At 21.9% G+C, this 14,982-nt stretch overlaps 3 protein-coding genes across 5 annotated transcripts; all 3 read right to left on the reverse strand.

The window, feature by feature from the left end:
• Positions 1–303: 303 nt before the first annotated feature.
• LOC410059 (probable citrate synthase 2, mitochondrial) lies at positions 304–11,781 on the reverse strand. Its single transcript, XM_393545.7, has 4 exons — positions 11,623–11,781; positions 3,147–3,302; positions 1,591–2,511; positions 304–1,496 (listed from the first exon to the last, which is right to left on the reverse strand). Exons 1-4 carry the CDS (start codon positions 11,665–11,667, stop codon positions 1,230–1,232), a joined length of 1,389 nt encoding a protein of 462 aa, XP_393545.2. The 5' UTR covers positions 11,668–11,781; the 3' UTR covers positions 304–1,229.
• Positions 11,782–11,954: 173 nt separating this feature from the next.
• Positions 11,955–13,613, reverse strand: LOC100578936 (methylenetetrahydrofolate reductase). Of its 2 annotated transcripts, none has more exons than XM_006566917.3 (5): positions 13,341–13,613; positions 13,036–13,256; positions 12,773–12,933; positions 12,366–12,688; positions 11,955–12,276 (listed from the first exon to the last, which is right to left on the reverse strand). In XM_006566917.3, exons 1-5 carry the CDS (start codon positions 13,529–13,531, stop codon positions 12,228–12,230), a joined length of 945 nt encoding a protein of 314 aa, XP_006566980.1. In that variant the 5' UTR covers positions 13,532–13,613; the 3' UTR covers positions 11,955–12,227. The 2 variants fall into 2 exon arrangements, with proteins under 2 accessions (XP_006566980.1, XP_006566979.1); XM_006566916.3 differs by having other exon boundaries at positions 13,033–13,256; positions 13,341–13,612.
• Positions 13,614–13,870: 257 nt separating this feature from the next.
• On the reverse strand, positions 13,871–14,934 carry LOC725086 (phosphatidylinositol N-acetylglucosaminyltransferase subunit P). 2 transcript variants are annotated; one of them, XM_001120975.5, is made up of 3 exons: positions 14,778–14,934; positions 14,563–14,688; positions 13,925–14,471 (listed from the first exon to the last, which is right to left on the reverse strand). In XM_001120975.5, exons 1-3 carry the CDS (start codon positions 14,792–14,794, stop codon positions 14,345–14,347), a joined length of 270 nt encoding a protein of 89 aa, XP_001120975.1. In that variant the 5' UTR covers positions 14,795–14,934; the 3' UTR covers positions 13,925–14,344. The 2 variants fall into 2 exon arrangements, with proteins under 2 accessions (XP_006566978.1, XP_001120975.1); XM_006566915.2 differs by lacking the exon at positions 14,778–14,934 and having other exon boundaries at positions 13,871–14,471; positions 14,563–14,652.
• Positions 14,935–14,982: the final 48 nt, after the last annotated feature.

Raw genomic sequence — 14,982 nt, forward strand, 5'->3', positions numbered from 1 at the left:
ATTATAACTTACTTAAATTACAATACTTCAAACAATAGAATTAGAATAAAAAAATTAATTTTTTTTATAATTCTATTTTTATTTTATTTTATTCTATTTTTAAAAATAAAAAAAATTAAAAAATTAAATTTTAAAAAATTTTTAAAAATTTAATCTTCTTAATCATTTATATAAAATTTATTTTAAATTCTTCATATTTTTTGCTAAGTTATGAAATTAATAAAATATTAAAATATTTAATGAACTTGTTTTTTTAGTTTATGTTTATTTTTTTATTCTGAGATGTAAAGAAAAAATCAAATATAATTTTTTAAGATCTATTTATTTTCACGTTCGTTATAAATAAAGTATCGCACACACTCATTCATTCTCATAATAGTGGATCTACCACTAGGTCATCATTTTATTTTTAATTTATTTTTAATCGATATAACTCGATGTGATTGAGCCATGTTTTTAAATCCAAAAAAACTAACAATTGATGCTTTAACACTGCAATTTTTTTTTACATATTTTATTAGCCCTATTTACTTTCTATTTTACATAGCTTATTAAAAATTACATTTTGCAAATTTCTGCCAATAAAACGATTTTTAATTATTACTATATCTTTTAATCGGAGTAATAATAATAAAGATACATACATATTATTATTCAATTATATTTTAAAAATTCTGATATTTTTTTGTTTTTTGGCAGTGTTCAATTTACAATATTTAAACAATATTCACTAAGTGTACTAACTTTTACAATGAATGTTTTAATAATTTACTACTTTTGCATTATATCACTTTGAATAAATTGTAATTATTTTTATAATTTCGTATTTTTTGTAGTGTTTATATTGCAAAATTTTACCATATTAGTATTTACCACACAGTATTAAACAGAAAAATAAAAATTAAAAAAAAAAAAGTTAAAAAATAAGGGTTTCGATATTATATATTTTTGTGATAAACTTCGAAATATTTTTTCAAAATATTATCTATATTTGAAATATAGATAATTTATGATTTAATATCTTTCGTTTTTTTAATATGAGTAATTACAATAATAAATTCTTGAAATTATATTAAAATTAATTCGAAATAAATTCGAAAAAATTTTCTGTGCATTAATAATATTTCTATTAAAATAGAAAATCAGTTTCTCTATTTTTAAAATCATGATGATGTGTGACACGAACTTGAAAGATTTAAATGATTTTAATTTTTTATAAATAAAGATGTTTAAGCTCTAATACATCTCATAAGATGTTCGGTGCTCAAAGATTTAGGCCTTTCAATTGGGAAACCAAGACCACGAGACCACACAAGAGATGATAAAACACCAAGAGCACGTGATACTCCAAATAAGACGGTATAATAGTTCATTTCTTTCATTCCATAATATTGCAATAGAACTCCCGAATGAGCGTCTACATTTGGCCAAGGGTTCTTTACCTTACCAGTTTCTTGAAGAATGGGAGGAACTACTTTGAATACTTGACTAACAAGCTAAAAATATCCAAATATCATCATTAATTAAAAAGAGAATAATAATAAGAGAAAATTCATTGGATAATATATACTTTTAAACAAAATTATTTACCTTGAATAATTTATCATCAGGCAAATGTTTCAAAGCAAATTCTCTCTGACATATATATCTAGGATCAGTCTTTCTGAGTACGGCATGTCCATATCCAGGAACGACTTGACCGCTCTTCAGTGTATTTCGAACAAATTCAGCTACTTTTTCATCAGAAGGAGAATCTCCAATCTCTTTTTGTACTTTTTCTAACCATATCAACACTTCTTGATTTGCGAGACCATGAAGAGGTCCAGCCAAACCATTCATTCCAGCCGCGAATGATAGATAAGCATCAGATAATGCTGAACCGACTAAATGAGTAGTATGTGCAGATACGTTTCCACCTTCGTGATCAGCGTGTATCGATAAATACAAGCGCAAGAGTTCAGTGAATTGAGGATCTTCATAACCGAGCATTCTTGAAAAATTCCAAGCCCAATCTTTACTAGAATCGACAGATACGGTGTTACCATCCTTATAAGTATTTCTGTATATTATGGCAGCCACAGAGGGTAATTTTGCAATCAGATTCATAATATCTTCATAGACGTACTCCCAATATTTGCTTTTGTGTACGCCTTTATTATATGCTTTTACGAATTCACTTTCACTGTTCAGAATAGTGATAGCGGCAGAAAACTGAGTCATAGGATGAAGAGATTTTGGAAAATTTTTTAGAGTTTTGACTACATGTTCAGGCAGTTTACTTCTAGAGGCCCATTCCTTAGATATTGTTTCTACTTGCTTATTATTAGGAACATCGCCAGTAATCAAAAGCCAGAACAAACCTTCCGGAAGTGGTTCTGAACCATCTTTCGCTTTCGGTAAGATCTTCTGACATTCTGGAATCGATTTTCCTCGAAATCTAATACCTTCTTCAGGATCTAGAACTGATGGTTCCCATAGAAGACCTTTAATTCCACGCATACCACCATACATCTAAAATACATAAGATATCATGTAATAACAAAGTCGAAAATATATGAAAATATATATATATATATATATATATATATATATATATATATATATATATTGATACTTAATTATGATATAATGATCAGATTTTTAATTTAAATCTTATTTTTATATTTATCGTATAAATGTAACATATAAAAAAAAAAAGTTTAAATATATATAATATATATATATATATGTATATTCAATACGTTATTATATAATTTTTTTAGTTAAATTTTATTAAACATAAAAAATTCCATCCATTTATGGTCTTTAGAAAATTATTAGAATATGATATTTAGAGAATAAAGTACATTATTGATATAAAAATTGTGAATTTTTATTTTATAATTATTAAATAACTATAATTTTTTTGACAACCTAAAAATCAGCTTATACTGTGATCACATAATAAATACGTGACATATGTGCTTATCTCTATGGTTCTTATTATCAATCTGTAACACTTATCAACATTACAAAAAAAAAAAAAAAAAAAAATCATGTCTTTCACATGGCGTAATATTTTAATACATAATCCGCTTTTGCAATATATTATATATATTATTATATTTGACAATTTTGTCGAGTAGAATTATATAAGGATTACATACCATATCCACAGTGACCTCTCCAACTACGGCGGATCCATGTTCTTTACGAAATTTTTTAACAACCTCTAGATGTTTCGGAATTTTCTCAGCCAAGATTTTTTTTAAGTCGGTGGAACTATCGCTCAACGATCTCAAAAATACAGTTGAAGTTATTTTCTGTAAAAAAAAGAAGAAATTAACTAATTCTGAATTTTTTTAAATTCTGTTAAATCTGAAAAAAATTTCATGAAAAATTGCTTATATAAAAATTAGCTATAAGAAAAGAACCTTTGAAAAATTATCATATTTTGGCGTATAGCTGTAACTGACATTAATGAGATATTTTCTGTTTTTGTACATTTGTGTTGATAAAATATAACTGATAAATTTAACAATATAAATATTATTTTAAATATAAAAATTTATATATAAAATAATTTATTTTCTAATTAAAAATATATAATTAATAATAATTACAAAAAATAATTATTAAATAAATTAAATAATATTATAAAAAAAATAAGGCATAAATTATAGTTTTCATGAACTAAATGATCATGAACAACTGACAGATTACATAAAAAGAACAAATGGCATTTAATTATATATTTACTTGATAGTTATGTAGTTGAAGGACTAACTTCGTAACATTGAAATAAAACTGTTGGCAAAATTATTTTATTTGTTATAATTTCAATATCATTTTCATTTTTTTTTGTTTTTATGCTCGTACTTATAAAATAGTTTTAAATATTAAAATAATTTTAAATAATTCTATAGAGAGAATATATAAAATTCTTCTATTGAATAAAAATTTATCAATTTATATATTTCACATCAAAAAAATTTATATGATTTATTAATTATTTATTAAATATTTAATTATCCTAATTCTATATTATTTTATATATTTTTTTTTTTTTTGCCTTTTCCCAAATTAAATTTAACACAAAAAAATAAATATTTTAATATATTTTAAATAAAAATAATATAAATTATTAGAGAAACTATTTTATACGAATGTATTGTAGAAATGAATTAATTTTAGATCAAAGAATCTATTGTACATTAATTTGCATTCAAAAAGAATCAACGATTATAAAAATTTTAATAAACTTTATCTTGAAATTGAAGAGTCATGCGTTAAAATTTATTATCATGTGTAGACAATAGGAAAAAAAATTATTATAATATTATGCAATACAAATATTGAATCTCATAATAATTTGCGAAAATACTCAATAATTTTTTTTAATTTCGTTTATTAATTTTTATTAATTTCGTTTTTTTTTTCTTTCACGAGCATATTTTTATTTCTGATAATATTGTAATACAAATAAACTGGTTAAATGATAACGGTTAGATTAAAATTAGTCATTTATGTTTCAATAAATCAATTTTTTTTTACGCATATTTTCAGATCTAATTTTTTTTTATTATCATCAAACAAAATATTCATTGTTTATAGACATAAATTTCTAGATAAAAGTAAATGTAGTTTGAAATCTGCGGAGAGCAAACATCGATTCGACCGCATTTTCGCGATGTGAATGAGAAATTAGGTCGAGGTAAAGCGAGAAGGTAAAACGGAACATCCGATGAAGATTGTCGAATTTTTATTTTCCATGATAATTTATGATTTTTCAATATTATAAATTGAATCGATCTTTTCTTGTTTATGATCTATACAAAGATTTTTTAACAAATAAAATTTTTTTCAAAATATAATGATTGTATATAATCATAGTGATATTCTTTGATAAGTGTCCTCTTAATTGACTTTTGTAAGTGTAATAATCACATTCGAATAATTATTCTCCGGATAAAACTTGGAATTGATGTTAAATATCAATTATTAATTATCTTGACCTTTCTATTAATTAATTTATTATTTATTATTGATCTTCAATTTATTACATATACATATATATATACATTTCCAATTATAATAGTAAATAATTTGTCAGCTAATGTTGAAAGTGAGGTTTAATTTTAACATAAAAATTAGATCTATTATATAATATATTGTTTAATGATTTCATTTATCAAAGAATAATAACTGTCAGAATTCACGTAATCCTAGAAAACGTATATTTATATATATTACAAAGAAGTTTTAAAATAGTCAAGAAGAGCAATATCTGTCATGAAAGAAACACGAGATTCATGAAATAAAAAAAAAAAAAAAAAAAAATATTGAAAACTAATGCCGTACATATGTATTTTAGAATTACATTGATTCATTGATTCTTTTTTGACCACCATTTAATCATCTATTGTAACTATGAATGTAGGAGTTCACCTAGAATGTTATTAAATATATATATACAGAACAAATATATTTGGATAATGGCCAGAGTTCCAAGTGGTCAATGACTAAAAATAAAGACTCACGTGTTCTATAATTTGACCTTTGCTACATAATGCACACGTGATAAGAAAATTAAGCTACAAGAATGTATTCTTTACAATACCATCAATATTAACAAATTATATAATGTTAAAAAATTGTTACATACATACATTTCACAAGGACATTTGAAGTTTACGTAAAAACTTAAGAATCGTTACTTTTAAGAATCATTATCTCATTTGAAATATTAAACTGTAAAAAACCTATATTGATTATTTTTATTTTCAATATTTTATTACTCCAGTTAGTGATAAAATTAAATGTTTTTTTTTTCATTTATATTTTTTGAGAATGACTCAATCGATCAATAAATAATTAACTTTGGATCACTTATTAAGTTTGAATTAAAAAGTAAAGCAAGAAAGTGCTATGCGTTATGATTTGATGCATTCATATGCCAAGAATTTATTGTACTAACAGTAAGTAACAATATACTTAAGATGTAATACAAGACGGATATCAGATGGTAACCGCAACGATGTAATAAAATACTAATTGAACAGATTGACAGTGACTTTTATTTCCGTTGTGCATATCGTTACAAATCAGATCGAGATTTAACCCACGACGATCCAATTCCTCCGTTATTGATCAGTTTGTCAGATCGAGAATTATATTACGCATTTGATGAAAGTAAAAAAAGAATTATTCATTAGAATTATATCATTATTCATTTATATTATAAATGAAGAAGTTAATTAATTAAATTGAGTTAATAATAATGGAACATTAAATTGGGAAAATACATCAATGGAGAATAAACAAAAAAATATTGATCTAACTCTATCCAATATATTCATCGGATATACCATAATTCTATTGCCATTTATAAAGCTTCAACGATCTTTACAAAGCTTGTTTAATAATGAGAACGCCTCTGAAAACTATTTCAATGAGTTCATTGTTGAAAGATGTAAAAATTTATTAAAATGGAAAGAAAAAGAAAAATTCGTGATATTATCTAATTTAAAGATAATTTAAATAAAAATTTTTTGAAAATTTTTATCATTAAAAAATGAATGATGAATTTTAATTAAATATGTGTATTTCTCTCTTGAAAATAAATATTGTAATATAAATAATTAATTGTAAAATTGAAACTTATTCACTTAAGGAATTCAAGAAAAGTATATTGTAATGTAATGTATGTATATTGTATTGTAAGTAAGTGTAATGTCGATTGAGAAATCAAGAACTTTCTTAATCAATTAACTTTCACCATAAACGATTCATTTTCACTTTCATCCTCACCTACATTCCTTCCATCTAATAGATTGATTAGACAATAATATGAAAAATATTTTAATAATTATTATTATTAACACAATTATTTATTTTTTAAAGTTACATGTAAATATAAAGTAATATAATCATAAAATAAATAAAAAAAAAGATGTAAAAGGAAAAATATTGATTCGTTAATTATAGTATCTTGTTCTTAATTATAGTTTTGTGATTTTAAAAATATTTATAATGATCGATTTATTATGTTTTTAATAATTTTGTATTATATAGCTATTATTTACGTGACTTAAAGTGTATTAATTTATAATGTAAAATTGATTTATAGTATTGATTGTTGACAGAGAATATCTAAAAACATATAAAATTACTGAACTAATAATAATATATACATTGATACAATATATCTAAAAAGCTTCTGATTCTTTCCATGAGTAATGAAGAAAATCCTAAGTGAAAGAGAAAACGCACTTTTCTCTTTTTATTTAAGAGTTAAGCGTTTTATTAAGCGTTAAATCTATAAAATGGACTTAATTTTATTGTTTTATATTTTATAACATTCAACTTCAAGATTATATACTTTACTCAAGGATTACCAAATTGGAAAAATACGATTCCGCTTTGTTTCTCAGATATGCGTGTATACATCTTAATGTACACATGTAGAGAACGTATCACATTTTTAATAAAAAAAAAATTTAATCCACTGATAATATATTGATAAATATAAGATTTAAAAGATAAACAAAGAGAAGGAATTATATGAAATATAAAGTAAATATTAAATTCAAATCATATAATATAATATTAATTGATTCATAAGATTCTTTTATATTACCATTCTTTCTATTCTAGTAAGTAAAAATATTAAGCTATAAAACTAATGATAAAACTAGTTCCTAAACTAGTTTTTTCCTAATTCTTACATTTTAATCAGAAAACAAATACAAAATTGATTTATGCAATCGTCTAGTTAAATCTATAACAAAGATTAGAAGCAGCGTATAATTGAACATATTATACGAATAAATTTATTACTTCCTACTTATAAGGCAACGAATTTTCCTTTTATAACGATATTTAACCAATTAAAGATTTCGCAAAAAACAAAATGATTTTCTAAATTATATAAATTATATTTTTCGATATATGTGCAATTCCAAACGTAATTTAAAGAAAAAAAAAAAAGAATGACAAGGATCGATTTCGAATCAATGAATTGATTCTATCGCGATGAACATGGATAATCGTTCCACGTGTAATATATGTATATATTCACACATTTGACGTCATTCATCGCGCGCTATTCATTTTGCACCATGTGACTCGGAATGATATTATTTCTGCCCATAATCGTTTAAATTCTTCTTATTTTTTAATCATTTATTGTACGATATATTGACCCTTATGATCAATGATATCTTTCAAGAAATCTAATCAAAACATACGTAACTCCATTATCGTACAATCTCGATCGCTTTGAATTGGTATTATAAAAGTTGGAACATTTAAATTATTCTTAAAAATTTGAATTTTGAGAAATTCAAAATCTCTTTCATTTTCAATATAATAAATGAATAATTTATTGGTATTGCAAAAAATTCATACGATATGACAATGAACGAACGTTGAATGATCGTATATAATTTTATTGTTGAACTTTGGGTACACGCGTCAACGGTATTAGGTCAATTGCATTACTCATTATTACATTATCACGATTATAACTTGGTCTCTTATTGATATTTGAACAGAAAGGCCCTATCTTTATCTCGCATATTTAAAGTTTGTTCTGTTGATATAATTTAATTAAATAACCCGATTGAATTGTAAACTTTTAAATTTTTAATTTTTATTTCAATATTATTAGAACAAATTGCTATTATTTTGAACAAAATAGAATTTCATTGAAGTTTCATGAAATCATAATAATGTTGTATTGAAAATTTTTTTATATTTATATTTTTTTTTTTATGTTATTTTTAATTATACATATACATATTGATTTATATTTGGATAAATATGAAAAAAATGTATTGCTTTTCTGAAAGAAAATTTCCATGAAATGCGCGAATGCACATTTCAACGAAATGAAGATCTTTGACCTTACTTTTTTTTTCGCTCGTAAGTTTATTCTCATCAAGAACAAGTTTTTGTTTGATCCTCATTATATATATATATATATATAAGTATCATGTGATCTAAAGAATTTTAATTTCTTCAACATACATGGATGTTTAATCTTATTCTTATATATTGTGAAAGAACGTTACAATGATATAGAATGAATTATTTCAAAATTAAAAAAGAATTAAATTAGATTGGATCTTCAAATATTTTTTTCAAAAATACAGAAATACAACATCAATATGCTAAAAAAAATTTTAATCGATACTTAAACATTTTTTATCACTAACATTTTAACATTGTTTTACAATTAATAAAATTAATTTTTTAAAAAATTCAAGGAAAGCAAACTAAATATTGATTGGTATATTTTGAAAAAATTTCTTATTATAATTATATTACTTAATTTAACTATACTATTATTTTATACAGAATATAGTATTTTAATCTTTATTAAAATAAAAAAATAGAATATCTATCAATGGAATTTTCGCAAAAAATATTCTTATCAATTTGCATAAATGTATAAACATAAAATTTAATCTTAATTAAATAAAGATATACAATTTCTTTGATTAATTGTTTGCATTTATGTAAAAGACTATACAGCACTCATTATCAATGATTACATAACTAAGCTTGTGAAGGGCATTATCAGATAGAACACACCCGTGAACTACAATTATCTAATTGATTTCGCGCCATATAATCATCGAATGGCGCTAAAATGACCGAGAGGAGGGTGTCACGCATGATCCAATCTTTATTAACCCTGAAATTCAATCATCTTACCGACAATTGGACGTTTCTATTTAACTTCACTTGAATTCAAAGTTATTAAACAATGATTCCACTATATTTTTTTAATATATTTCATAATATCTTTTTATTGAAGCAATGAAAAAATTAATTTTAATTGAATTATAAGAATTTTATATAAAATATAAAAATGAATTTAATAAAATTTAACTTTTTCTTTTACAATTTTTAATTGTTATATTGTTGCTAATAAATTATTTTATAAAGTATTTGAATATTCAAGTTAATTTGAAATATTATCTATTTTAAAATATCGATAAATTAAATTAGCTTATATAAATATTAAAAATATAATTCTATATATTATAGAAAAAGAAGAGAGAAAGAGAGAAAAAAGAAATGATTCTGATTTAGCATTACAAGGTCATGTTCATATATCTATGATATTAGATAATCGATGAACCATCTATAACTCGATATAGAATTTCTAAATCTGCCAAAAATTACAATAGATATATATTAAAGTATATAGCTATCAACTTTAAAATTTGAGAAATAGAGAATTCAAATGATTTTAATATACATAAAAAAAAAAAAAAAAATAAATCAGATACTTATATATATAAAACAATATATATAAGTAAATAAAAAAAATCAGTTCATGTAATAATATTTAAAAAAAATTTATAACAAGCTATATAAAATTTGATAAATAGGTATTAGTCAAATATATAGGTCATGAAATAATTATTAAAATGAAAGAGGATAATATAAATTTTAACCTTGAATTCATTCTAAAATTATCACATCTTACGAAATTATGTCGTGCACTTCTCAATGAATATGTCGAAATAAAAAATGTTTAAACATTGTGAGATATACTACTTACAAATATGTGTAATCATAAAATTTGGTGTAAATTTATATTATCGCCAAATTTAAGTTTTGGCGATTGTATTAAAGTTTGATTATGTAAAGAAAAGTATATAAGATAAGTATATTATGGCGATAAATTATATCTAGAAATCGATTGATTTGATTTTCATTAAATTATTATTTTAATTTTTGTATTGATAAATGAATCTAATATTTTGTTATTTTTTTTTTCATTATTACATATTATATTATATAATTTTATGTTTTAGCTAATTAATATTAAATTTATGTAAACACTATAATTTTTAATTTTACTTTTCATTAAAATTTTAAAATATTGTATTTCACACGTAAAATTTCATAGATAAAAATTAAAACTATTAAAATATTTAACCAATAATATTATGTATATTATTGAAATATCATTTATAATAGCTGAATAATTAATACATCCGGTATATAATTTATGAGATAATTTATTAGATAATATTCAATAATTATATGTCTTTTAAAAATTTATTACGTAATCACAATGAAGTTCAAATTAATATCAATTTTTAGTACTTAGATAAATCCTATATCATATATAATTGTGATGTATATTTTTAAATAATTAATCAATATACGTATATATACTTTATGATCTTCACAATATTTTATATCAGTATTGAATGCAATGATTAAATTCAATAAAGTGCTTTACATTAGAGCTCAAAAGATATTGCTTCAAAATACTAAGCATTATTGAAAAGATTCGAAAGATGTTTGCGAATATTTGTTCGATATATAGAAAATCTTTGATCTCATATAGCTTTTATAGCTGACATTTTACCTATTCAATCAATAAATACAACCTAATATCTTGCTAATATGTGTTTCGAAAAAAATAAATAATAATAAATATTTATTTTTATATTATTATTTATTTGAAATTCTCCATTATTATGAGAGACAATAAAATATGTTAAACACCTGCTTATTATTCGAATTTCATATCGAAATGATATAAAGTGGTTTTGAAATCACTTAAATATATTGTGTATCCAAATTACTTAATCTGAAATAAATTTATAAATTTACCTGAATTTCTAAACAATGTTTTGGACCAAAACGGAATAACGCCATTGTTCTTTATATCCTGGCTTATGGATCCTTCTTTCTTGCTTGTTATCGTCAACACCAAGTGACCACGCGGAGCTCTGGCGCCCAACTCAACTAACTCCTCTGTTCGTTCGTCATGAATATTTCTACAGCGCATGCGTGAAACAGCAAGTGTCCTCAAAGGATCATTTTTACTTATAAATCTGCCACGTTACGTTCATAAGAAATCTTAAAATTAATTTTTTTAATTCTTAATAATTATTTTAAAAATATTAAAAGATAATATTTAGATTTTATAATAAAAAACAATAGAATGCATAATAAATTTTAATAAAGATTTCAATGTTATTTTTACAATAAATTAAATATTTTAATATTGTTTCAGTATAGGGAATTTTGATAATTGGTAATCCATGTTAAATTTGGCGCGAAATATAAGTATATTTAAATGTATCACATATATATAAAGAAAGCTACTAACATTTTTTAACAATATTATATACATATATAAATTTTGACATTTATAATTTTTCATCTTTATAATATAATTATTTAATCATTTGAATTTCATAAAAAATGCCAAATTAATAAAAAATGCCAAGTTTATCACATATCTCTGATGATAACGATGGTCTAAAATTTATAAATATATGAATAAATATAAATAAATAATTTTCACATTATCTTTTTTTATATAATAATAAAATATAATTAATAATTACTTATTCAATGTGAAAAAATGGAAACCACAAGTAGTTCTACTTGCAATAATATCTTTTATAATAGTTTTTAATAATTCTATTCCATAAATACGTACTTCTTCATCATTATCTTTTATACATTGCAAATCATTTAAAATAATTTGAGGTATTTTAACATTACAAATTTTTGCCATTTTTTGAAAACTTGTATAATTTGGAATTGGAAATATACCTGGTATAATTGGAACATTAATTCCAATTTGTTTACAATCATTCACAAATTTAATAAATATGTTTGCTTCAAAGAAAATTTGTGTTATTATAAAATCTGCTCCTGCATCAACCTTTAAATTAAAAAAAAATTAATGTTTTTAATATAAAGTGATATATAAAGTAATGATATTATTAAATGATATTAAAGTAAATACTTTTTCTTTCAAATAAATTAAATCCATTTCTTTAGATAATGATTTTGGATGCATTTCTGGATAACCAGCAACACAAATGGAAAATATTTCACCAAATTGATTTCTTATGAAACGTACTAAATCAACTGCATATGGAAACTCACTATTTGTATTTGATGAATCTAGAATTTTTTTTATAAAATTAAATTAACATAAAAACTTTTATTATTAATCAAAAATTCTATATATAACTTTTTCAAATAATGTTTATTTTTAATTACCACCCTTTAATACAAAAATATTGCGTATACCGCGATCTAATGTTTTTTTTAGTATAATTTTTACATCATTACGAGTTAAGTTGTTAGATGTAAGATGTAAAAGTATATTATTGGAAAATATATTACATATATCTGAAGATAAATAGTTTTTTATTTCATTTTTCATATGTTTCCATGTTAGTGCATAAAAAAGTGGATGATATTTATTCATTTCCATAAAAAAGCTAATAACCAAAATTTTTATTTGTATAGAAATATATAGAAATATAAATATATTGAATTTTTATGAAATATAAAAATATACTTACCTTTTATAAAAATCATTGTTTTCCACACGCATAAATTCAAAACTACAAAATATAGTATTTGTGTCAATTACATTTTTTAATTTATTTCTTAAATCAACAATTTTGTGTTCAATATCTTTAGATTGATAACCATTTCTGATATTATCAATATATTGATTGTATGTTTTACGTTTTAATACAGTTTTTTTCATGATATTTTTTAATTTAAGTATAAAAAACAATTAACAATGAAAAATTTTTTCATATACTTTATATTGTATAACATTCTCGTTATCGAATTGCGCAATACAGGAATTAATTATATATACATAAAATTAGTTTTCTTATGATGAAATAATTTCTAAAGTACTAATATATAAAAAATAAAAAATTAATATTATAAAAATATTATATTTGAAAAATTATTAACATATTTGTCAAAATATTAATATTTTTATTATTTGATCTAATTTTATTTTGTAAATTATTATATTTTCTTATGTCTTATATATTTTTTAATTAGTATTTAATATTTTTGAATAAAATACAAAAATTTTTAATATCATTTATTGTTAATTTATTGTTACATTTTTTTTGATAAATACAATTTTCTACAAACTTTTGTTATTGGAATATCATAGACAGGTGGTATACCACCTGGAATAGTTTCTTTTTTTGGACATGAATATTTATCTGTAATAGTTGTAATATCATTAATATCTGGTGTCATAGACAAGTTTATAGCTGGATAAATAATAAATGCAAATATTGCAAGGGCAGTTAAAGCCCAAATTGGAATTGCTATGGCCCAATATTTAGAAGGCCAATATGTTAATCCTAACTCGTATAAAATTTGATCTGGTATTATAGCCCATACCAGAAATAAAAGAAATAACATATTTGAACTTATGTATAAAGCATATCCATAAACAGATCTTGGTTCATATGGAGCTGGAGTATGTTCCATTTTATAAAAAAATAATATAAAAATAATTTTAAAAATAATGAATATTTACTAATAATACTTAATAATAATCATAATTTGATACAGGTGGGCCAAAAAGTTGCAAAGTTTTTGTTACTAAAATTATACTATCAAAAAATGATGTCACTGCCACTCTAACTTTTCGTTCCTCAGTTCCAGAAATTTCTCTATAAAAAATAATATAAAATTATAAATTATATATAAATATATATCATATTTAAATATGTATTAATAAATATAAAATACAATATAATTTACATTTGTAATAAATTATTGTCCAGTTTCAAAGATTTTGAAATACTTCTTGAAGGCTCTGCATCAACTCTCAATACTTGATAAACAATTTCTGCTTCTCTTGATGAAGGAAAAGGTATTAACAAATTTCTATACAAGATTATTAAGGTTATTTTTATATTTGTTTTATAAATTATATATTATATTAATGAAAAATCATTACATATTTTAAAGGATACACATTAAAAGTACTCATGACATTTCATTAATAATTCATTAATATAAAAATATTTTTTGTAGTATTAATTATAATCTACATAGAAACGTATATAACTTATCTTATTTTACTTGCATATTTTGATATATTTAAATAATTAAAAATATTTAATTATTCATTTATAATAACTATTAATTGTGATTTGTTATATATAATAATTTATTAAT

This window comes from Apis mellifera, linkage group LG12 (genome assembly GCF_003254395.2).
Source record: "Apis mellifera strain DH4 linkage group LG12, Amel_HAv3.1, whole genome shotgun sequence".
Taxonomy (NCBI): Eukaryota; Metazoa; Arthropoda; class Insecta; order Hymenoptera; family Apidae; genus Apis; species Apis mellifera.